The 26851-nt window shown below is 31.6% G+C and overlaps 1 protein-coding gene across 5 annotated transcripts in view; it reads right to left on the bottom strand.

Moving 5' to 3' along the window:
- Positions 1-26851, bottom strand: part of LOC142325503 (1-phosphatidylinositol 4,5-bisphosphate phosphodiesterase epsilon-1-like) — a 1691101-nt gene that overhangs the window by 591720 nt on the left and 1072530 nt on the right. For all 5 annotated transcript variants that reach the window (XM_075367353.1, XM_075367348.1, XM_075367349.1 and 2 more), the window contains one exon: positions 8169-8316. In XM_075367353.1, coding sequence (XP_075223468.1) covers positions 8169-8316 — 148 coding nt within the window. The remainder of the gene's footprint in view (positions 1-8168; positions 8317-26851) is intronic.

Below are 26851 nucleotides of genomic sequence, written 5' to 3'. Positions count from 1 at the left end.
AGAATACAGAACAATTAGTTAACTAGTCATGCATAAAAAATCTTAACTAGAATTCTGTACAGAAGAATTGAGAGGAGAGTGGAAGAAGTGTTAGAAGACCAATTTCGTTTCAGGAAAAGTATAGGGACAAAGGAAGCAATTTTAGCGCTCAGATTAATAGTAAAAGGAAGATTAAAGAAAAACAAACCAACATAATTAGCATTTATAGACCTAGAAAGGCATTCAATAACGTAGACTGGAATAAAATGTTCAGCATTTAAAAAAAATTAGGGTTCAAATAGAGAGATAGAAAAACAATTGCTAATATTTACAGGAACCAAACAGCAACAGTAACAATTGAAGAACATAAGAAAGAAGCCGTAATAAAAAAGGGAGTCCGACAAGGATGTTCCCTGTCTCCGTTACTTTTTAATCTTTACATGGAACTAGCAGTTAATGATTTTAGAGAACAATTTAGATTCGGAGTAACAGTACAAGGTGAAAAGATAAAGATGCTACGATTTGCTTATGATATAGTAATTCTAGCCGAGAGTAAAAAGGATTTAGAAGAAACAATGAACGGCATAGATGAAGTCCTACCCAAGTACTATCGCATGAAAATAAACAAGAACAAAAGAAAAGTAATGAAATGTAGTAGAAATAACAATGATGGACCACTGAATTTGAAAATAGGAGGAGAAAAGATTATGGAGGTGGAAGAATTTTGTTATTTGGGAAGTATAATTACTAAAGATGGACGAAGCAGGAGCGATATAAAATGCCGAATAGTACAGGCGAAAAGAGCCTTCAGTCAGAAATATAATTTGTTTACATTAAAAATTAATTTAAACGCCAATAAAACATTTTTGAAAGTATATGTTTGGAGCGTAGCTTTATACGGAAGTGAAACTTGGACGATCGGAGTACCTGAGAAGAAAAGATTAGAAGCTTTTTAAATTTGGTGCTATAGGAGAAAGTTAAAAATCAGAGGGTGGATAAAGTGACAAATTAAGAAATGCTGAAGCAAATTGATGAAGAAAGAAGCATTTGGAAAAATATAGTTAAAAGAAGAGACATACTTATAGGCCACATATTAAGGTATCCTGGAATAGTCGCTTTAATACTGGAGGGAGAGGTAGAAGGGAAAAATTGTACACTTAGGCAACATTTGGAATATATAAAACAAATTCTTAGGGATGTAGGATGTAAGGGGTATAACGAAATGAAACGACTGGCACTAGATAGGGAATCTTGGAGAGCTGCATCAAACCAGTCAAATGTCAAAAAAAAAAAATTAAAATTAACCACTTTCAGAATTTTTGATTAATTTTATAATTTTATGTTCATGTTTACATTGTTCTTATTTTATGTAATTATTACTTTTTTATATATTAATATTAATTATAAAATATTTATAATTTATTTTTAATTTCAGAAAAGTTTTCCTATTTTTCCGTCAGATTGCGCGCGAAACCGTTGCTAGGAATAGAACCTTCAGATTATTGGACAGCCATTGTTGACTGAGTCACCATTATAGTCAATTATTAATTAATTTAGTTTTAGACAATTATTTATTAATTTTGTGTTTTACACTAAACTAATCAACAGCTTAATGAAAATTTCAGGTTTTTCATCTAGAAATTTCTGAGTTATAGTCCAATCACTTATTAGTCAAAATAAGTTAATTTATTTAATTTAATGACTTAATAGATAAGTATGTAAAGATGAATAAATTTTGATATAGATACAGATTGTACATTATATTATAAAAAAAAACATTTTAGATAATGTATTTAAATATTTTGGAATAAAAAGAACAAAAAAAAGCAATCCGTAAAGAAGAAGCAATTTCAGGAAATGTCAGAAACAGGCCAATATTAAAGTAAAAAAAAATTTAATTGGTTTTAAAATAAACTTTTAGTCTCTGATAGGTAAAGCTTTGTAATAATAAAATCTTATACATTATTCATCCCCTTTTCACATCAAAGAATGAACTTTTTACTTAAATCTTACAAAAAAAAACAAGTTTCATTTTCAAAATTGTTTTCAATTTACTTACTCTACGTATGGTTTCTTTTCTTTTTAATTAGATTTAATTTTTTTAACATTACTGCAATTACAATTATCATTTTAAACTATTATTTATAATTATCTTTTCTTGAGTGAAGTTAAAAACTAAGTTTTTATAAACTTCGTAATTATTTAATGGAGCTTGAATTGTTTTCAACTACTAAAAGTTTTATTAAATGAGATTTTATTTAACAATTTAATTTAATGTAAGCTTAAGCTACTTAAACTGAAAAGAAGAAAGGTTTTACTTAATTTTTTAATTATCTTTTATATAATTTTTAATCTATTTTTGTATGCGTCATTGAAACGCGTATACGCATATGTTTCTCATACTTTGACACACCTTAATATTAGTAAGTTCATTAACAACATGCTAAGTGCGTGTTTGAAATTCTCTCACCTCCACCACTCAAAATATTTACCTAAGATGTACTTTACAACCTTGTAATGTGAATCGTAATTTTTACATTAATTCACGTTTTAATTAATTAATTAGTTGCATCAGGTTATTTTCATTATTTGCTAGTTATATTTTTAAATCTAATATTATTTAAAATATTGAATTTAAATACTAGTATTGTTTCTTTTAAGTATATACGGCCTAATTTAAGCCATTAATTTTATTTTCTCCTAACATTGTTTTTCAGATAATTCTGTTTATTAATATAAATCAATAATTATTATCAGCTAATAATTTGATCTATACATCTCGTAAAATTCAAAAGAGTTTCTTGTTTATTATCTTAAAACTCAAGAACCGTTTAATGGATTTTAATGAGGCTTTTACAATTTTATAGAGCATTTTTCGATAAGGTTAACTTCTAATTAACAGATTCCTCGGTTGAGAAACCTAAATGTATCAAAAAATAAAAATAATGTCAGAGACTCTTGTACAAAAACAATTTTTACGTTATGGCGTAATATTCTTATTGCTATCAGGCCGGATGAAAGAAAAGGGTTATATTGTACACTAGTACACTGTATCAGTCTCGAATTACTTAGAGTAATTTTTTTTTTAGCCACCAGGACCATCGTAAGGTTTTGCTTCAGAAGATGAGATTCCAATTTTGTATCGTAAAAAATGCCAAGCCTGACCGAGATCTCCGGCTGAAAGGGCGAGAGGCTACCACTCGCTACCAATATCGAATATTGTAGTTCTATAAACTACAAACTTTATATGGCAAAGAAACATAAAAAAATGTTGCTACATTTAATAAGTAACTACTATTTTCACTTTTCTTCAAATTAATTTTCCTAATTCATATTCTTATTTAAAAAATACTATCCATTAACTCCGAAACATTAAAAAAAAGATTATTTATATATATATATATATATATAAACAAAATATTTTTGCTCTCGATTTCAGCGATTAAAAAAAAGGTAACTTTAGGCCCGAACGAAGCCGGTTACAACATGTAATTTAATATACAAACATTTTTAATGATTGTATATTTAAAAGAGTTTCAAATAAATTGGAAAACACGATTATGCACAAAAAAAGTAAACAAAAAAAAACTAAAATAACATTTTAAATGTACATTGCCATTTCGATTGTTAAACAATCATCATCAGTAGACCCGAAAAAGTGTGCACAAACAATTGAAAAGAAAGTAAAAAAATATGATAAAAGTGAAATAATGATATAAATTAATAACTAAAAAGTACAGAGTGTCCCATATAAAACGCAACCCATCAATCACTCATCCATGAAATTTCAAAAGTCAAGCTTACTCCCCTACTCGTTACTGAAATGGACTCGTCCAACATCTGAACATCGCGGCGACGCAGTAGAACACTACCGATAGTAACAACAATGCAATCATAACGTTCAGTGTATTGCTAGAGACAAGATGGTGTTAATGCTAGATGAATGTGTTTTCATTGTTGAGTCGCACTTCAGTACGAAATCAGTGGTTGCAGTGCAACATTTGTTTCGCCATAAGTACCCAGATAAACCAGCACCTAACAAAACATCAGTATTAAGGTTAGTTGCAAAATTTAGAGAGACTGGTTCTGTTAATAACAAGGAACACAAAAGATCTGTGTCAGTGTTGAATACAGATACAGTCACTGAAATCAAAGACCGATTACTCGCCTCGCCAAATAAATCGATCAGACGTTTGTCTGCTGAAATTAATTTGTCTAAATCAACTGTTCATCGGGCGACCAAACAATTATAATTACGACCTTATCGCATTCAAACGGTTTATCAACTTCTTGAGCCCGACAAAGAAAAACGGCTACAATATTGTCAATGGTTCCGTCGATTTCTGCGTGAGGGAATCAATGTTATGGATTCGTTATTTTTCACAGATGAAGCACGGTTTCATTTGGATGGCTACGTAAACAGCCAAAACAGTAGAATTTGGAGTGCTGAAAATCCCCACGTTTATCACGAAAAACAATTACACCCGCAGAAGTTGGGCGTGTGGTGCGCGATTTTCGCGGAAGAAAATAATCGGTCCTTTTTTTTCGAGTATACCATTAACGCAGAACGATATCAGGATATTTTATTTCAGTTCATTGCACTCTTGGAAGAGGAAGACAGACACTACTGGCTACAACATGACGGTGCGACATCGCACTACGCAGGTTCAACTTCTGATTTCGTCGAGGAATTCTTTGGTAATCGTGTTATCGGTCGAGGCTTGTGGCCACCAAGATCTCCAGATTTGACTGCGGCGGATTTTTTTCTACGGGGTTACCTCAAAGAAAAAGCCTACAGCAACAAACCACGAACACTTTAACAATTGAAAGTCAATATTGAACAAGCTGTATTAAATATCCAGCCACAAACTTTGAAAAAAGTTGCAAGAAACGCTGTATAAAGAATTGAAGCTTGTATTCAAGAAAATGGCGGCCACTTCCAACATTTACTCTAAATGTAAAGTAATGGATGGTAATAATAAAAATTTACTTTTACACATGCCTTTTTATTATTTCAATGCCTACCAATATAAGGTTGGGTTGCGTTTTATACGGGACATCCTGTATTTAACGCTGTTACAAAAAGTTGTAAAACGAGTATATTTAGCAATATTTAAAAAAAAAAAAAGATATATTATCATTTTATATAAGACAAATAAAAAGCAAGATGTACCATAAAGTCATTTAAAACACTGAAAACTCCAAAATTCATAAGTCACTTCTTTATAAAACATTTTAAATAAAAATTTTCTAAGCGATTTTTTGGGTGCGATATTATTTTTTAGTTGATTTAACTGTTAAATGATTAACCGTTTAGTGTAACTCTTTATTTGTAACAAGTTTCAAACTTTACCTAAATTAACAATAATGCAAGAATGACACACCACGACTAAGGGAAGGTATGCCTGGGGGAATAGTATGCCTCTCCTTATTTTTAAGGGCAACTGGTGCCCAGGTACTCGTCAACCACGCGAATTTGAACCAATATTTATTTCGGTTCCGCCTGGCAACTGATGAGCTGTGCGTCTGCGGGGAGGTTCAGTCGAACGAACATATGATGTCCGACTGCACAGCTCTTGGGGAGGCCAGAACTCAGACCACCCTGAAACTTAGGAGAAAATTGGCCACTCATAAGAGGCGAGTCAATGTGGCGTGAGCCGCATTGTCGGACCGTGTGGGTATTCCTTGATGGCGTTGCTTTGTTCAACCGGCATCAGTAGTTTATTTAAGGGAAAGATTCCTACCTCACTGCTGTGGGAAGCAACCCGAGAGTTATGGCTGGCCTTCAGCCATTTAAAGTTCCAAGCGCTTTTTATATTGGTGGACAGGTACTTTTGCTGGCATTCGTCTATTCGCCATAGTCATTATACCCTTTGTATACGAGTATGTGGACGGTTATGTGCATTTTATCTGTTTAGTTTGTCTTGTAAAGTTTAATACGGTGATTTATTTTAATTACGGCATTAAAATGAGTATAAAAGGACAGCGTCTACGGTCTTATAAAGTAAATGAAAAACTGTACGTTATAGAAGAAGATGAAAAAATTGGAAATCGGGCGGCAGGAAGAAAATTTGACATAGATGAAAGCACCATTCGAAACTGGCGAAGGAAGAAACAATTTCTGGAGAAAGGTACTGGTAATAAAAGGGCTTTACTGGCTTAAAACAAAAATACACACACATAGAATAAAAATTGTATGACTTTGTTATGGAAAAAAGGAAATGCGGTTATGTTGTCACGACAGAAATGTATCTCAATCACATGCTAGTGAAATCGGTAAATCATTGAATAAAGTTGATTTTAAAGCAAGCCTTAGATGGATAACACGATTTTTTTTTGCACGAAATGATTTGTCTATAATAAGAAAAACGACCATTTCTCAACAACTTCCAGGCGATTATGAAAAAAAAATATTACTTTTTCACAAATACATAATAAATCTTAGAAAAGGTAAAACCAATTGGCCTTCTAAAATAGGAAACGCCGATCAAACCTCCGTATATTTTGAAATGCCATTTGACAAAACCGTAAACAATAAAGCTGAAAAAAGTGTTACGATTCGCACTGGTGGTAATGAAAAACAAAGGTGTTATGCTTTGCATTACTTCTTATGGATCAAAATTACATCCGTACATTGTTTTTAAAAGAAAAACTCTTCCTACCGTACAGGTAAATGAAGTTATTATCAGAGCACAGGAATCAGGTTGGATGGACGAAACCTTATTTTAGATCGGATCAGGTGTGTATGGCAAAAGCGATCAGGAGATGTACTTAATAAAAAAAATACCGGTATGCTAGTAATGGATAGTTATCGGGGGGCATAAGACTGATAAAGGGAAAGACATTTTAAAAAAGGGTATGACAGACCAAGTAATAATTCTGGGCAAATTGACATCTCTATTGCAACCACCAGTAATGTAGATGTCTGCATTAATAAACCGTTCAAATCTTCATTAAAAAAACTGTACAGTAAATGGATGGCTGATGAAAATTTCATTCTCACGCCTACAGGAAGAATCAAACTCCCAGATTTTAACCAAATTTGTGTTTGGATAAAAGATGCTTGGTAAGGTATTTCTACCGAATAAGTAAGTAAAAGTTTTAAAAAATGCGAAATATCTAATGAACTTGATTGTAGTGAAGACGATCACCTTTGGCAGAGCGACGTGGATACTACCAGTAACTCTTCTACGGACATTGACAGTGACAATGATTAATTAAAAATAAAATCACATATTAAAAAGTGTATTGAAATGATCCTTTTCAACATGATACTTTGTCTTCGTTTTACTGGCCTACTGGTTCTGAACTAAACTAGTACCTACGGTAATTAATTATTAATGTAATATTAATATTGTAATTTAAATGAAGGAATTAAATGCTTTACTTTCTGAATATTAATTATAATAATATTAATATTAATTATAATTTTTTTTTTTAGATTTTCAGTCCGGAAAATCGTGTTGCGGGGTTACTCGAATAAATGGGTTAATTAAAATTTTTTTCTATTTTGCAATTGACCTGATAAGTTTGAAGCTTGTAAGTGGGATTCTAATAAAGTGTGTCTAATAATGTGCGTTATGTAAGTATTCCAAACCTGATTGGACTATGCAAACTTTTATTTTTGTTTTGAAAATAATGAAACAGAAACGGAGTTAGAACAATAATTAGAAGAGTTCAGCCATAAGCATTTTTTTAATTTAAAGTTTATTTTCGTTGATTCTTTTATATTCATTTTGGGTAGTTTAATTGTAATTTTATTACCCGTAGCAACTAGAAATATGTAAACTTGATTGAAAGAAATAAAATGCAAAATTAATTTAATTATAGGGTAAAAAGAGGTAGTTTTTCATTTTTTGTGGGTACAAGGGTTTTTTACAGAACTGAAATATCCCTTTAACCGAAATTTTCTACAAAAAAAGACTGATTCGGTAACATATTTTAACTTTTACCACATTACAAAGCGGAAGATCTTTTTTTTACAATAAAAAACCATAATAGAGGTTGATAATATAAAAATTTTCTAGTTGGGCATACTTACGTAAAATTTCCGTTTTACAACATATCGGAACGTCTGGTATAAAATTCCCATATGTATAAAAATATCACTTTATATATTTTTTTATCTTAAAATTATTTAAATTATATAAAAAAATAATAAAATAAAAAAAAGAAGTTTACATTCTTACCGGATCGTTTGTAGAATCGAGGGCAGCTGTAAGTATTCTAAGCTGCGGCTCCTGTATCAATTGAGCTTGAACAGTAGTCGATTCTACCATGAATAGAAGAACACGTGTTGCCATTAATTGAAGACAGTGATAACTGCAATTCCGAAACCTGTAAAATGTTCCTTACTGTGTAGACGAAATTGAAAACTTAGGAAATAAAAATTTTAAAAATAGTATTTTTCTGATAAAGATTTGTAAGTGATAGGAATAGATAGGAGGAAAAGTCAAATGAAAAACTTAAAAGTATAGTAAAACTTTGTAGCACCACGCCATTATCATGTAAGCAGCCGTGATACTTATAGTTTGAAAAGTGGCCAACAGTATGTAACAAAATACAGCAGTAAAGTAACCCATTGGTTTGGTCTAGCGGTGAACGCGTCTTTCCAGATCAGCTGATTTGGAAGTCGAGAGTTCCAGCGTTCTAGTCCTAGTAAAGGCAGTTACTTTTTTATACGGATCTGAACATTAGATCGTGGACACGATCTAACATTAGATCGTGTTCTTTGGTGGTTGGGTTTCAATTAACCACACATCTCAGGAATGATCGAAGTGAGACAATACAAGACTACACTTAATTTGCATTCATACATATCATCCTCATTCATCATCCGAAGTAATACCTGAACGGTAATACCCGGAAGCTAAACAGGAAATAAAAGAAAGAGCAGTTAAGTAAAGTTCAAGATTTTACTTGTACCGTGCAGCAAATAAAAGCGATTTTCTTTTACTTTTTATTTGAGTAGCAAAAAAATGAAACCTAACAAAATTCATCGACGAATGAAAATTCAATGCGGGGATGAATGTCTGTTAGAGCTAATATAAGAGTAGATTACGAACGTGGCTCAACACAAGACAAATAGTGATAGGAGTGATTTACTGCAGCAGTTGAGGAAGGAAAATCGTTGTACGCAAGTAAATGAGATAACTGCTTATCTATATTTGAGTTATGAACTATTACACGAATATTATGGATTCATATTTGTAGTAAATGTCTGTAAGATGGATACCACGTAAAAAATTGAAAGAATTGTGTATTGATATACATGCGAGAAACGTTTGCGACATCTATGAAGAGATGTTACGACAGATGAAACTTGGAGCATTATTAGTCATACTAAATTCAACAAAAGAAAGTCAGTAAGAAATGGTGTCATAATTTCTCACCAAACCTAAAAATTTCCAGACAACAAATGGTGAGAAAAGTTACGATTACTCACTTTTAGGATGAAGGAGGAGTACCTCCTGTAGATCACTGTATACTCAACGGACACCATGTAATATATAAAGATTTGTTAAATTGCTGGCGCCTTGTAATCAAGTCGAAATGACGTGGACTTTAAATGTAAGAATTTTGTTTGAACAATACAATACTGTTTTTTTTTTTTTTTCAATTGTTGCAACCGTTCAAAATCTATCTTTTTTCTAGTTTTCATATTTACTGTGATTTTTACATCTTTGGAACATTCAAGAAGATAACGGGAGCCCAAGTTTTTGTAATCTAACAAAGAGGGGAAGATGGCGAAAAAACCAAACACTATCACTTTCTTTCTAGAGATATTCATGCACTTATGAAGTGCATGAATATCACTTGTTTTACACCTCTTATGAAGATGAAGTTGGCAATTGCGCATCAACCAAAGAATCCAAACACTCTCACCTAAAAATCTTTTTTAAAGAGGTATTTATGTACTTATTAAGAATTGAACATTTGTTGGAGACGACATAGAAACTTATTTACGTACCGTTGTAAACAAAAAATTATTTATGTTGGGTATCATAACCTTTATTTCTTTTTCCTGTTCAGCCTCCGGTAATTAATTTTCAGACTATACTTCAGAGAATGAATGAGGATGATATGTATGAATGTAAATGAAGTGTAGTCTTGTACAGTCTCAGTTCGACCATTCCTGAGATGTGTGGTTAATTGAAACACAACCACCAAAGAACACCGGTATCCACGATCTAGTAATCAAATCCGTGTAAAAATAACTGACTTTGCTAAGACTTGAACTCTGTAACTCTCGACTTCCAAATCAGCTGATTTGGGAAGACGCGTTCATCATTACACCAACCCGGTGGGTCTAGGTATCATAACCTGGGCTGAGTTATACTTAGTTGTGGGTCCGGCCTAGGGAAGGGAGATAATAATTTAAAAAAGTATCATAACCTTATTATTCTAGGTGAGACTTGGCATATTCATTTCCAAGATTAACAAATATTCAGCTACGCTTATAAAAGAGTGACCAACGAAGTAGTTTTCAATTACTTACTTCATTGAATTAAATATGCTACAACCTAATAACCTATTGAAATTTGGGCAATATTCAACCTTACAGGTATTTTTCACTCATTTACTATAGATATTGATCGAACAGTGAACATCAATACTCTTAGAAAAAGCAACTTGATTAGTTTAAGATACTTTAAATATATCGTAGTCATATGAAAGGATGAGACAAATAGCTTAAAGCAATAAATTGATGAACTTCTTCCTTTGGAAAATATTGCATTCAATAAATTACCAGTTAAAAATATTTAAGATTTTTATTATATTTTTTCTCTTATATTTTACAAAAGCATTAATATTCAATTAATTTAAATCACGCTTATCTGAGATTTCTGAAACGTCTGAGTAGATACAATTTAACAAATATATAAATAATCCTAAATATAACTTTTTCAGTATTTTTTAAAACTTTTATTGGATTATTGTGAGCAGTTGAACTGAAAAATAAAACAAAATTAATGAAATTAAAATTGAAGGATTTTGGAAAGTGAATATAAAATCTATGGGAAAGAAAATTTGTAGTACAAATAAGAATGGATGTAACAAAAAGGATATAGATCTAAAAGATTTCAAAATATTTTTTTTTTTTTTTTTATAAATTAGTTGCCATAATAATATAAAATTCTTTTATAGAAATCTATATCCTTCAATTTCAGGATAGAATTCTTATAATAACTTTACTTGTAGATGTAAAGTTATTAGATCTAAAGTAGATCATTATTCTCACGGATGTTAGCTGTACTCAAATATTTGAACCGAAATTCATTTTGTTCAATAGCCAGAGTTATTGTTGCGACTAATTATAATCTTTAATGTAAAACTTTTACATGTAGTCATTTTTTAGAACAAAGGAAAAATAATACAATATATAAAAATAAGAACATACACAGCAAACTATTTTTTAATAGTAATCTACTATTTTTAAAAACTATTTTTAATAGTAATCAGATTATTGCAACGTAATTTGTTAATCATAAGGAATAGCATTAAAAATTTTTTATTCTTTAACTACCAATGAATGTGGGATTCATCAAATCTTTATTTATACAAAGCAATCAATAAAAAAACTTTCCGTTTTTTTCTGTTAAAAAACTTATGTAATAGAAGTACGAGGTGATGAATTTCGATAATCTGTCCACCAACAATGTCTTCGAGAAGCCGTTTGCAATTATCAAGTCGTTTCGGTTTGTTTGTCTCCTTTAGTTGTTACATAGTTGTAACGCGGTATAGTTACAATTTTAATTCATGAAGAACTTTACAAGATGTTTATTTAACACTAATTGTTAGGATAACTTGCGTAGTGATTTTTTTGGACTGGCATTAATTCTTCTTTGAATATCGGTCAGTAATGGCCTGGAGTCCCAACGGTAGGTTGCCTATTTCGTTTTCCATTTGAAACCAAACCTGTTGTATACCATTTTTTAACTAAATCGGGTATGCTACCTACTCTTCGCTGGGATACAGACATTCGGAAATTTGTCTACGATTGCTTGACGTGATTCTTCAAACGACCCAGAACGAATATACGCCTCAACTATATCTATCCTCTCCTCGATTGAATAAGGCATTTTACACAAACTCAACTTTTTTTTTCCTGTTTAACCTTCGGTAATTACGGTTCAGATATTACTTCAGGGGATGAATGAGGATGATATGTATGAGTGAAAATGAAGTGTAGTCTTGTACAGTCTCAGTTCGACCATTCCTGAGATGTGTGGTTAATTGATACCCAACCACCAAAGAACACCGGTATCCTCGTCTAGTATTTAAATTCGTATAAAAGTATCTGATTTTACTAGGACTTGAACACTGGAACTCTCGACTTCCAAATCAGCTGATTTGGGAAGGCGCATTCACCACTAGACCAACCCGGTAGCTTTAAACAAACACAACTGCACTCACGATACTGCATTGCAACAAAACGTACTGCACTGACACGTAATCACCTGACAAACGGCAGCAACAGTCAGTAGTAACATACATCCAATAGTCGCGCTGGTTGAGTGAGAGTCAGTCATAAATAGTGTTGGGTAGCGGATTTATTATGGGTTCGGTTTTATGTTGCTCACCCTGGTAATACTATAAAAGCAAGAAATTAAATATTAATAGTCCAGAATTGATTATAAAAGATATTGAATGTGGGATGGAATGTTTAAAATATCAAATGCGATTTCGAATTTTTATGATTTTATCGTATAAACTAATCTGTTCAGTTAAAAACTATTTTAAAAAAAAGTTCAATTGTCTCTATGAGAAATTGCTTTTCTGTATCTGCGAAGGGTGAAACATCTAATAAAAAATGTTAAGTTATTTTAAATAATTTAGTGAAGCTATGCCCTTCTGAAACATAAAAAAATAAATTTCTTATTTATCTATAAACAATATTTTTTAAATATAGAATATTTAAAAAAGTATTAATAACTTAGAATTTGTTAAGGAGAGAAAATGATAAAAAAAAAAAAAGAATGAGTGATAGTAGTTTCGAGACTACTTCAGCAAATTATAGGCTTTTTTTTTGTTGTTTTGTAACACATTTATATTCTTCTCTTGCATTTCCTCTGCTAAATGTAAACAGTGTGTATAATGTACGGTTTAATGACCGGAAGGGGTGCATTAATTTGTTGTTTTATCTCTCCCTACAATTCTTGCTGCTTGTATCCTTTTCATAAATAGACGTTTAACAAGGTACAATTCTATTAAATTACGCAATAGCCCAAATTGAATAGTTTATCAACCTTATTAAATGAACGCTTAAAAGTACTTGTTAAAAGTATCAAAATTTTATTTAATTTAGGTGAAAATAGAACAGTAATAAATATATTAAAAGGCGATAAAAGGAAACTTATTGTAATTAGATCTACATGTTTCGTAGAATTCCTGTTTAGATAATTATTGTTTTAATAACTATATTACATTATTATCTTTAACAAAAACTTAAAAAAAACAATTGGACCGATTTAAAAACTATTCTGCGCATATCTGAAAATGAATAATTATTTGCCCGCTACACCTAAATCTTTGAAAACTATTTCTTGAAATTGCAACTTAAAATTGTTGTGCTCTCATTTAAAATATAAATTTCCTCTCAGAAATTGGATATGCCACGTTTAAAAACAACAATTATAACGCATATTTAAAGTGGAATATTTCAGTTCAGAAAAACCGTACAGAGACATACAAAAAAATTAATTAAGGCTAGTCTTAAGCTTTTAAACGATTTTAATGCATTTTCCTAAAAAAAATTTCGTTTCCTCCATGCGGTCGATCAAATACGAAGGCCCACAATTTTCTGTGGTCCTTCAGAAAAAAAGGGGCGTTACAACCTACTTTGAGAAAAAATGTTGTAAGAAGTAAAATAATATTATAATCGCGAAAAATTTCAGATTTCAACGGAAATATCAATTTTTACCATCCCTGAATCCATTTTGACTAGTTTCAGCGTGACATCTGTAAGCACATACTTACAGACGTCCGTGGTTACGGATTCAAACGTTCTCACTTACATCACGTAACTACTTTAGTGACGTGAAACAAAATTAATACATAAACTAATATAAAATGCTGATACGGACAATACAAAAAAATGTGATGGGATGTGGTGTCCACCACAATGCAATTGTGTAACTGTCCACTTTATTAAAGAATTGGAGGATCGTATCTCACTTTCAAATGAAATAAGTTTAAGTGAAGTGCAGCAAAAAATATGTATATGTAATTCAATAGACGTACAAGGAAGTCTTGTGATGTTCACATCGAATTTTTAAATTCTGATTTTAATCCGAATTAGTAGTTGGCAAACAAAGGTTAATTTGAAAGAACACCAATAAGATAACTAAGTTTCTATATTACACTGTTTATCCTTTTGTTAATTATGTCGGCTTATGAGTAAAAAAATCTTTGAAACCGATCGACTAATAACCTATTGCCATAGAAATGTATTTTTTAATATATATATATTTTTTGCATTATTGCACTCAGGCGAAGTTTACGAAACTTGCCAAGGCTCGTGTCGTAACTTACTTCGCACTCCTGCATAAATGGCTCTAATTATGAACTCGTTGCATAATATACATTTAAATACGCATTAAAAAAATTTTTGCCAATACATCTTGTTAAAAATGTTAAATTTCGCGTAAATGATAAGATAGGTTCGTATCTATTAATAGAATTCAAATTAATGAAAGCTTTCACAGAATAAATCGGCTAGTAGAACAATTTGTTGAAGATACAAACTATTTAGAAGTTTAATATAACTTTATAATGAATAATGTAATTAATAGTACAAGGTATAATAGTTTTACGTAAAGTTTGAACTTTCTTTGAACAATTATCGGTTTATCAGCTCTAGTTTTTAATCCAGTTTCTTCTTAGAAATTATAAACAATAGTTTTCCTGATTTACATGTAAATCTAACTAACAATGAAAGGTGTTAGTATGCTGACTAATGTAAGTTATTTCTGTTAAACTTTAAAGGTTTTTCCTCTAATTAAAATTAAGTGTAAAAACTTTCATATATAACACAAGTTTGAAAATATTTGTTTTCGAATTGGTGCCAGTAGAAAAACTATCTGTTTTTGATAATTTTATTGTTGTGATCAACTGTACTGAACTAATGTTAACGCAACTTTCTTTTGTAAATTTATGATTACATATGTAATTTTACCAAGAGAATTTTGAAAAATTTATTCCATTGTCGTGTATTGAAATTTTTAATGAAATCGTTGTAGAATCTTTAAAAAATAGCCAAAGTTTTTATTTTATTATAAACAAAAACAATTAAAATAAGGCAGAAAAATAAAAATAATATTTTGCTATATGGGTAAATAATACGCTAAATGACCGGGTTCGAATCCCGATCAGGCATGGCATTTTTATACGCTACAAAATTATATTTCCATACTTGACGTACAAGCTTTTCAAAAGCTTCTATATTTTCATCAACCAAAAAGTAAAAAAATAAATCACCTTTTCAATAAAATTAATACAAAAAAATACTCTGAATGTGTTATTAAAAATAATATTTACTGGAGATTGACGAGTAAAGATGGATACAAAATATAAAAAGGTGGTTAAAACCGCAAATTATTAATTATAAATTATTTTATAATCTTTTCTGAACACAATACCTGGAACAGATTTGAGGAACTTCATGAGGTGTTATTAAAATCATTTCATGAGGAAGTACAAGAAATTTTATGTAATTTTCATGGAGAAAGTACAAGAATTCTTTTCTAGTATTCTTGAAAAGTTGTTACAAATGTTACTTTCATCAGTTGAAAATTTTTTTCTAAAATTCATTTCGTCTGTAAATTAAAAGTCATTTTAACAAAGAAAAAAAAGCGGACATCATTTTTTTGTTTAATTACGTTTTTTTGTGTTACATATTTTAGGAGAAAATACTAATATTTTTCAAGTACAATAATAGATTTTTGTGAACAGAAAGAAGGCGGTCCACTAGAAACGAATTCAGGCCAAGAAAGAGATCTTAAAAATAAGATTTGGAACGTTTAAATAGTTTTGCCACGATAAAATAAGCTTATACTGAAATTAAAATTAAAACAGTTTATTACGCCAATGCGTTATTCCATACCAACAGAAAAATTCGAGATAACTGACACTAAACTGAAAGAAACTAAACACTGAAGCATACCCATTTTTTCTTCGGTTTTGAAAGAAAAACAAGGATTACATGAAAATAAAATATTTCGTATCATTTTAATCGCAGAGTGTGCCAACGGCATGCTTCCGCAGCTAGGCCCTCCGGGCAGGTTGCCCTGGCGGGCGGTGTCCCAGAATGGGATTATTAGTTGTAAAAAATTGATTACCTTGTGTAAAAATATTTTTTTTTGAATGATGAATATTGATATAAAGAAAGTTAAATTAGAAATTTAACTCTGTAAATTGATACTAACGAATCGGGATTTTCCGCTAATGATCGGTACATTCCAGTGCCTACTTTTTGGTTATAGTTCATTATTTTAAGAAGAAAAACACATAAATAAATAAAAAACATGAAAAAAATTTAAAACCTCTTTTAAATTAAACGTACAAAAGGTAAAAAAAAAATAATGTTAGGACAGTATCTCAGAATGGATTTTACAAAACAATTTGATGATGAAATGTAAGATTATGTGAAAGTCATAGCTTCAAATTAAAAATTTGGTTTTTTGCCAATTTTTTCATATACGTGATGAAAAGCCTAAACAGTGGGGTGCTCGCACCCCAATCTTTTTTTAATTTGCAGCTGTGAATTTCACATGATCTTACATATCACACCCCCCCATCAAATCTTGCTATTAAATCCATTCTGAGATACCGTCCTAAAATTATTTTTTAGTGTTTTAATTTTTTTTCTACATATTTTTTTTCTACTTTTTAGTGAATTTAATATACGAGTGGTTTTTAAATTTTTTTAATATTTTCTACTTTTTAGTATTCATAAGTTTAAACTTTACAGCTCCGCTAGCGCATAGATTTAAGCGTATTTATAGCGAAAGATCGGATCGGTACATTTTAAGGTGGGTGAGTGCAATCAAAACATAGGGCTAAACGATTTAAATTCCGGATAACCAAGATCCGGTCGATCAAGAATGCATCCGATGCGTTAAACAGTTAGCTCTCGACCTATTGATACATACGCCGTTTGAATCATGAAAATCGGACGAGCGGTTGCCGAGATGGTAACATTACGGTGGCACCCATCGCAACCCCCTCCACAATTTTTGAACGACGCCCTGAAAGCACTTGAAAGTATTATCATTGGTGCATGATAATATGATCGGTACATTTCGGTCCTAAACTAAGGGGGACGCACACGCAGATACACATACAAATGCAGTTTAGTAGGGTTGGATATATAAAATATATATTTATATATAAATAAAATACAAAGATGGCAATCGGTAGGAAAAATTAAATCGTACTCGCTAACCTGATATGTAGCTATGCAGTAAAATATTGAATCATTGTTACCTCAAAACTTAATTACCAGTTTTAAAAACGAAATACCGGAATAAAAGTGCACTTTCTTAAAATTTTGTAGGAAACCATTCAGGTATGTCTTATGAAAGTTATATATTTTAATTTCAAATTATTACTAGCACAATCCTAGTAAAATTTAGTTGCTTTTATACGGATTTGAATACTGGAAATAGGATATCGGTATACTTTGGTGGTTGGGTTTAAATTAACAATACTTCTCAGGAATGGTCGGCCTGACTCTGTACAAGATTGCACCTCATTTCATGTCATACATATCATTCTCATCTCACTGAAGTTTTTTTTTTGGGCGAAAAATGCTTTGGCGTTATCATCGCCCGGTAAAAATAATAACAAACGGCTTCTTCTAGGAAATTAATACATTAGTAAAATGGGATTAAAACTATGATGAAAACTACAATAATAATAGGAATAAAATTGAAATATTAAAATAAACGTAGCAATTAGGATAATAAATGAAGCATGAATAACAAAATAATATCAATATTTTTGACGAGTTAAATCTTATTAAGTATATTAATTTTTTTAGAAGTAACAATATCCAGTCTAGTACATTCTTGTCATTTCCTAAGACGCGCTTACGTCCCTCGGCAATTTAAATTTGCGACCTAAGGCCACATAGCATATACATTCCACAAGAATGTGTTGCACAGTTAAGTAGCAGTCACATCAGACGCATAGTGGTGCTCTTTCCACTGACATCAGGTGTCCGTAGGTCTAGTGGAAATCAGGTATGGACCTTACCGCGGGATTGGTAGTGAACGCGTCTTCGCAAATCAGCTGATTTCAAAGTCGAGAGTTCCAACGTTCAAATACTAGTAAAGGCAGTTACTTTTATACGGATTTGAATACTAGATCGTGGATACCGTATTTCTTTGGTGGTTGGGTTTCAATTAACCACACATCTCAAAAATGGTCGACCTAAAACTGTACAAGACAACATTTCACTTACACTCATACATATCATTCTTATTCATCCTCTGAAGTAATACCTAACGGTGATTCCCGTAAGCTAAACAGGAGAAAAAAGGCATGGGCCTTGGTGGGAGTTGCTTATTGTTCACTAGTTGAACAGATTGCAACATACACATTTGGAAAAAATTACTATATGAAAAATGAAGCAACGAAATATGAACGCTATATTTATTTTATTTTTTCAAAATTTTACAATTACTATTTGTTCAATACCGAAAGAAATTATGTACGTAATTTGATTGAATGTCCTGACTAAGAAACGAGATTAAAATTTAATGTACTTTAATTTAAATATAAGGTTCGTGTTTGATGTACAAAACAATAACGTTTTTGATGACTCGGAAATGATCTTACGATTCTTAAGAAACCTGAATTTTTTATTTATTTGGCGTTAGAAAAAATTTCCAACATGAAATATTGTTATATAATATCGATTGCTTCAGGTTTTTAGATATTAATTCATTTTAATTATAATAATAATAAAAATAATTAATAAAATGTATTAATCCGGGAATAAAACCTGTACTACGTCTTAATTGTTGAATTTGAACTTAATAACAACGGTAAAAATCGCGGAAGATTTTATTTTATTTCTCAATTCATTTCCGATCATGTAATTTAGTTTCCTAACTGAAATCTTTCTTCAAAAAATTGAAAGAATAAAGAAAAGTACCTTTTTTGATTAAAAAATGTTTACTCAACTTTAATGCTTGTATAAAACAGCCTAAAAAAAAATCTGTTATTAACGCCGTAAAACTTCTTTTCTTTCTGTCTTCGTCTAATGTGGACGCTTTTTAACAAACAGTTTTTAAGTAATAGCTACTTCACTCGTGAATGGTTATTTTTAAAATTAAAACCAATTATTGGTCTCTCCTGCAATTCTGACGCTAGTTTAGCTACTGCGACTTTTCCTTAGTTAAAAGCTCCTACTGCACTTGACTACATTCAATTGGTTTCCGATTCGATTTCATTTTGTAATCTATGTGATGGTAACATATGATTAAACCTTCCAACAGAAAATTACGACCGATAATTCACTTTTTTTACTTCAATCTTCTTCTTCTTCTTCGTTCTTCAGAGTATACAGGAATCGCCTGTTCGATCTCAAAAGACTGCCTCACTCAATGTGTCACTAACGTTTCCTTGGTCTTCCCATCTCTCTTCGATGTATTGGTTTGTATCTCCATACTTTTTTGGGTAACCTCTCATCCGACATCTTCATCAGGTGCGCTAATCATATTTGTTTATTCTCTAAAATTCAATCTTCCGTCTTGAGTATATTTAACTCATCACTGTAGAAGCTATCTAATCTCCTATAATCTTTCATTGATTTAAGAAACAGCATTTTCAATGCTTTAATTATGTTCTAATGGTTTTTACTAGGCACCACATCTCTAAACCGTATAATAAAACCGGTACGGCCATCGATTTATAAAGTTTAGTCTGGTCTCCTTCCTATTTTTCTTCTTTTTCAATGTTCGCCGGATTGTTCCAGAAAATGAATGAAATTTGTTCAGTTAATAGGTAAAATCCTTATGAACATCACGTGTAATGTCGTAATTCAGGCAACAGAAAGATTGATACCTTGTTCTCTATAATTAACTTATTACCTATAACATAACTACTTTTACTTCATTTTTTTATTAATTTGGTCTCATTTTAGAGCTTTATTAAATTGACTATAAAATGAGGGAAGTCTAGTCTTTAAAGAACTGCTAGTTTAAGAGTAATAATAATGACATAATAATAATTTCTTCAGAACTGAAGATCTAGTGGAAGATCCACGTTCTAATGCAAATGAGCGTGATAATTGAGACCTGCCATGTTGCCCGGAAGGCACTCAGTTAACAATAGCAAGCCTAATCTCGTTGGTATAAATTACTCCGAGTTTAAGGAATGTCACCGGCAAAAGTAAAAGCTGTGAAAGTGTGGGATAATAATAATAATTCAGGGTATCCGGGCTAAAGGTTTCCAAAAGTGACAGCTTACACTAAGGGAATGAAGTTAATGTAATTTTTTTTTTTAAATTCATAGCAACTCACCAAGTTTTAATGTAGGTTAGTCAAGTTCAATATGTGCACATTTTGTAGCTCGGGAGACGTCTAAACGATATAATCTAATATTTACGAGGTGTTTGGGAACATCTGCGGCGTTATTAGACCAACAGCTTTAATAATTTTCTGTTTTAAATCGTCCAAATCTCAGCCTTTTCTTTTGTACAAACAACTTTTTATAGATCCCTAAGCAAAAAAGTCAAAAGAAGTGATACCTGGAGATCGAGTTGGTCATGCAATGTTCTCAAGCACGTCGAGCTACGTGTGACTTATCACAGTGGATTCCATGGACTCAATTAGGACTGCTTTTGACTCGGGGCATTATCTTTACGGCAAACTGATATCGTAAGCGGTGATCATTTGGTTTAATGCGATGAAGGAGTTGTAATTTGTACGCTCGTAAACGGAGCCGATTATGAACAATGTCGTCAACAGTGGAACGAGGAATTTACAGCTCGTTACTAGTACGCTCAATTGACTTTCAAGGACCGGCAGTGAACGGAACACTATCCACACTATGGTCACAGTATCCACAGTATCGTCATAACAAACTTCTCGATGATTTCCGGTTTGTGAAACCAAGCCTCCAGTCTCTTAAAGTCGTATCCCATTGACGAATAGACTTGGATATAGGAGGATCGATATTCCATACATTTCGTACTACACGCTGTTGAACTTGTAATACAGATGAAACTCCGCTAAACAAAGCAGGCACTGAACCTTTGTTATGGGGTCCATTATCTCAACCGACTACTACAAGTGACTATTACAACTACATTGAGAGTCGGTTTGCCTGCGCGTGCGTATTCCATCAACCTTGAAAGTACACAAAACATATCTTGAGGATACTTCCTATTCATTGAGCCTATGTTTAGGAGATTACGACGACTCGCTTTCTAAGTATAGGTTATTTTACTATTGAATACCTTTAACCCGGACACCCTATATTTATTTTAAATATTACGCACATTTTCTTATTAAGCTTATTAAAACGAAGATTCTTTTTTATTTTAATTTTTTAAAAATGATTAATAATTTTTGACTAAAGTAATTGCCCGATAACTAGAAAATTAATCGTGCAAAAAAATCAAAATAAGAATAAAAAATAAAAGTTTAATTACCAAGCAATTTATATGGCATAGTTTTAGGGTTTTTTGCACATTATAGAGGGCGTACATGCCAATAAATATAAAAAGTATTGCAATAAGGTACTTTTCTTTAATTTTCTTTCAGATTTTATATAAAAATTTGAGTAATGAAATTAAAATAGAATTACAAAGCTTTGAAGTCGTCAGCAATGATGAAAAGCGCAACTAATGTAGGTAATAATAATTATTATTAAACTAACAAATATAATGACAATTGAAAAGAAAATAGTTTGTCTACTAGTGTTGTATAAGTTGATATCAAAAAGTAAAAAAAAAAAGAATTGATTTAATTTATGGTAGCCAGCTGTGATTATAAGTTCGTGAAACTTGCTGAAGATTATAATATTAATCATTACATTGTACTGTATAATATTAAGTAACACAAGCAGTTGCTGAACAGTAGTAAATACAAACTTATCTACGACATGTCATAAATATTATTTTATGAGTTCAGCGTAGTTATAAATGTATTTGTTTATTTCATGGTCCAAAAGGGTTCTAATAATAACATTAGATGCAATATAATTTAATGCAACCGCTCTAATATTTTATTATTGAACTTTGTAAATAGTTAGGCACAAAGTTACATATATATATATATATCGACGTTCTACAAGTGGGGCATTAGGAAGCAAGACTTTATGATTAGATCTACGTACTTCATTTCGGTAATAAAATGGTTTATGGGCAGGAAAATGTGTTCAGTAAACTAACATTTGATTAAACAACCAATACCGGAGAAGAATTTATTAGCACGTTAGCTGTAATATCTGGTGTTTCTTCAGCTATTATTTTTGTTTTCTTGAGTTTTGCCATCAAGAGAAAAATCAATTAAAATTTCAAAAAGTAATTCCAATATAATTATTTTGAAATTTTATTTCCTTTAATTGTGATCTAAAATTCTTTTCTTAAGTCCATCCGGATAATATAAATCAGAAAATAGTAATTTATCCAGAACTTATAGAAATCTATATTTAAATGCCATGCCTGACCAAGCATGGAATTTTTCATACGCTACAAAATTCCATTTCCATATCACATGCACAAGCTTCAAGCTTGTGTGGCGATATCAAGCAAAAAAAAAAATTCTTAAAAACTCCGTGAACGAACGTTTGTTTTAAATCTTATTTCTTTGTATTTTATAACTTTGAAATTTGTGGCTAAAACCCATCGTGAGTGTGTAATTTATACCAATGTTTTATCTGAAGGTATTCAGGACTTACGGTTCAAATGATATTAAACCTTTTTAAATTTTACTTGTTAAAATTTATTTTTAAACAAAATTCATTGTTCAGTGCCGTATTTTTTGAGGCTAAAAAGTTTATTTTTTGGGGATAATTATTTACTTCATAAGTTAGCTGCAATGTAATAAAGCTAGAAAAAAGTAGTTTACTAATTATACAGGTGTATTACAAAGTTCTGCCAGGACTTTAATAACCTATTCTACTCGTAAAAATAATGTAAAAGTGCATATTTCAAATTCTTCGTTTGCGAGTTACTGCTAATGAACGATTTCGCTCGGATTTCAACTATCCCGGCGAAATGAGGTCGTACTGTAATTTTTAGGACGTTAATTAAGTTGTAGAATTAATGATTTCTTATGGTTTTTGGTTTGAAAAATCGAATAGTAGGTCCTATAATCGAATCTGCAGTAGGTTTTGAGAAATTTGGGGTAGAAACCATTAAATTGGAGAAAAATCACTGTTTTTTTTTATCTTTGACGTACAGCCACTTTATTAAGTGCGTAATAAACACATGAAAAGAACTTTTAATTATACAAAAAGGGTTTATTCAGAAGAGGATCGTAAAGCAAGATCATTAAGAATGACTAAATATTGGGAGAAAGTAAAACCTAAGAACTTAAAGGCCAAAAGATCGGCAAAAAAGACTTCAATTATTCTGACTAAAGTGGTCCTTAAAAAAAAAAACATGAAAATTATAGAGAATTTAATTTTGAACAAAATAATGTAAGATTATTTGAATAAAACAGAAAAGTTAGAAAAATTCGAATTTTATTTAGAAATAGTACACTACAGTTAACTGTAAACAGTATACTAGAGTAAATTTGTCAGAAAAGTACTTTTGACATAAAAACCAAACTTTTTTTTGGTGATTACAAAAATTTGTAGAAACAAAATTTACTGTAAAAAATTTCTATTAAAAAATAAAAGACCTGGAAATTACACAGCAATTGTATAATTAAAATAAATAAATAAAAATTATTTAGATAATACTACTTTTATTAATGACAGAAATACAATAAATTATTTGGAAAATTTTTACATCAAAGTTGGCAATAAAATAACAACAGCTGATCAACAATGCGCAATACTATAATAGCGTTTAAATTATTTGTAAGGTACATTAAGAATATTGGTTGCTGTGAACTGTGCTGTCGTTAGCGAGCTTTTGTATGAATTTTGGTTTGAACATGATCGATTTGCCGTTAAAGTAATGCCGTATTTATTTATAACAGAGGAATACGGCGATATTGTATTCATTTTGGGTTGTATATGGTAATGCTACAGCTAGTGCAGTAGAATAAGAAATACGTTTACTGAATCGCAGGATTCCACATCCAAAAACAATTAGCACTACTCACTACCTAGTATTCGTAACACCTACTATGATTTGTCCAACACGATGCTGATATTGATGATATTATATCGATGCAGTTCAGCGCAATCTAGGCGTCATCAGTACATTCGATGGTTTGGAGGACAAATAAACAAAACAAAAACATAGTTTTATACTTATCATAAACTGCCAGTTCAACTACTATACCCAGGACACGATCCACTACGCTGGAATTCCACAACTGGTGGAATACAAATCGACAATTCTACAATGTTTTGTTTCTAGACGAGGCAAATTTTACTGGAGTTAACAAAACAATCTACGGAATAAGCATACATGGGCAAAAGTAAATCCTTACGAAACGGCGGAAGGCAATTTTTGAACACGGATTTAGCAACACTGGTGTGGCCTTCTCACAAGCAGTTATTTGGACCGTTCACATTACCTGACCTCTTAAATGCCGAGATCTACTTGCACTTTCTTCAAGAACTGCCGCAGGTGTTTGAAAAGATGTTCCTCTACCGCTGACATGCAAAATTTAATTCCAGCACAATGGCGCGCCCGTCTACTCAGAGGAATCCGGTCCCTGGACCATCGCACTGTTCGTTATCCTCATGGTTGGGAGAATAATAATGATAAATAACAATTAAAGTAATCAGGCTTTATAGAAACCTGAAAAATAAACTGAATTACAAAAGCAGAATAGTAAAAACTAGGGTAACTGAAATGCAAACACCTTTAACGACGAAAAAATCATAACTTATTTCTTTGTCATTGTGGAAGTATAATAATGAAGTAAAAGGATTAATCTTTTTTCTTTAATGAATCTTTTATTCACAACGTCACTTTCCTTGAGCATGAAGAAATAATGATAATAAGAATGAATGAAGGAATTAATTTCTTAACCTTCAAGTGAGGGCCCAGGTCTAGGGCTCGAAACCTTCCATGGGATAATAAAAATGTATCCTGCAGATTTGAAACCAATCGGTCCGTCAGTTCTAGTGTGATGGAGAACAAACAAACAGACATACTTCATATTAACATACATATACCCCGTTTGAAAATCGGAAAAATAGTTGTGAAGATATAACAACATTTCCGAATAACTGTGATCTGTTATCGAGATCGGGAGTGTAACTAATGCATGCAAAAGTTAGCATTATTTGCAGAGATATTATAAGAGCACCCCATTGCACCTCCAAATCAGTGCCCCAGGAGCACCCCGTTTGTTTCCAGTTGATGGTGATGATTGATCTACCCTCCCACGAGGTGCTCGCATCACCTCTCCACTTTCACACACAGTCCCGATGGGAAGCCCATTATTGTTAAACAGAATTTTTTAAATTTATTTATTATTTTATTATTTAAGGTAAATTTAATTCTATTATTTTTGTAATATTATTCATTCGATTGATTCAAATCATTCAGTTCAAACCCAACTCACACAGTGAGAGACTCACAGTTCATTAAAAGTTTGTGCTTCAACCGGAAAATCTATGTATATATATCTATAAATATATTATTTTTTGAGATGAAACATATCCAAAAATCTCCTCAGTTATACCAAGAAACACGAGTAAAAATTTGGTTGCGATTGATCGAGTAGTTTTTTTGGTTATTCCGACCAAACAAAACCCCTCTTCCTCTTTAAATAATAGTATAAATATAGATTGGAAGGATAGAATAAATATTTGGGGGTTGTAAAAGTACGGACACAGCAGTCATTACGATGGGGGAGAATGAGGAGGAAACCTCAAGGGAATGGGACTTGTCAGTCCTCCTAAACCCTCAAAATCAAGAAACAATTGATGAAGTAAGAGAAGAAATTAATGCGGGAATTATGATCCAAAGGGCAGAAAAAATAACATAAGATTTGCAGACGGTATGGGCGTTAATACAGATAACGAAGAAGATACGAATAAGGCTATACTATAATGGAAGAGATTTTCACCAAGTACAACCTGAAAATTAATAAAACAGAAACGAAAGCTATGGTATGCAAACGAGAGGTACAAGGATGTAATGCAGCTAGAGAATGAAACCTTGGAATAGGTCAGGGAATTTAACCCACCGGGTTGGTCTAGTGGTGAACGCGTCTTCGAAAATCAGCTGATTTCGAAATCGTGAGTTCCAATGTTCAAATCCTATTAAAGGTTTTATACTTTTATACGGATTTGAACACTAGATCGTGGATACCGGTGTTCTTTGGTGGTTGGGTTTCTATTAACCACACATCTGAGAAATGGTCGACCTGGACCTAAGACTGTACAAGACTATACTTCACTTACACTCATACACATCCTGTGAAGTAATACCTGACGGTGATTTCCGGAGGCTAAACAGGAAGAAAAAAACAATAGGTCAGGGAATTTAAATACTAGGCAACGTAATAAAACCAGGTGACAGAAGGAAAAGAGATATGAAAGCAAGAATAAGTATGGCAAAAATAGCATCTAAGAAAAAGAAGAATCTACTTGGTATCAACACCATCAGTATGGGACTACAGAAGCCGTTAGTTGAAACATCAAAACATATATCTGGAGCGTAGCAATGTACCGGAATGGAAGTTGGACGGTTGGAACACTTGGAAAAAAGAATCTAGAG

The sequence above is a fragment of the Lycorma delicatula genome, chromosome 5 (assembly GCF_047948215.1).
Source record: "Lycorma delicatula isolate Av1 chromosome 5, ASM4794821v1, whole genome shotgun sequence".
In the NCBI taxonomy this organism is placed as follows: domain Eukaryota; kingdom Metazoa; phylum Arthropoda; class Insecta; order Hemiptera; family Fulgoridae; genus Lycorma; species Lycorma delicatula.
The sequence above is the reverse complement of the archived record's forward strand: the minus strand, read 5'-3'. Positions and strand labels throughout refer to the sequence as shown.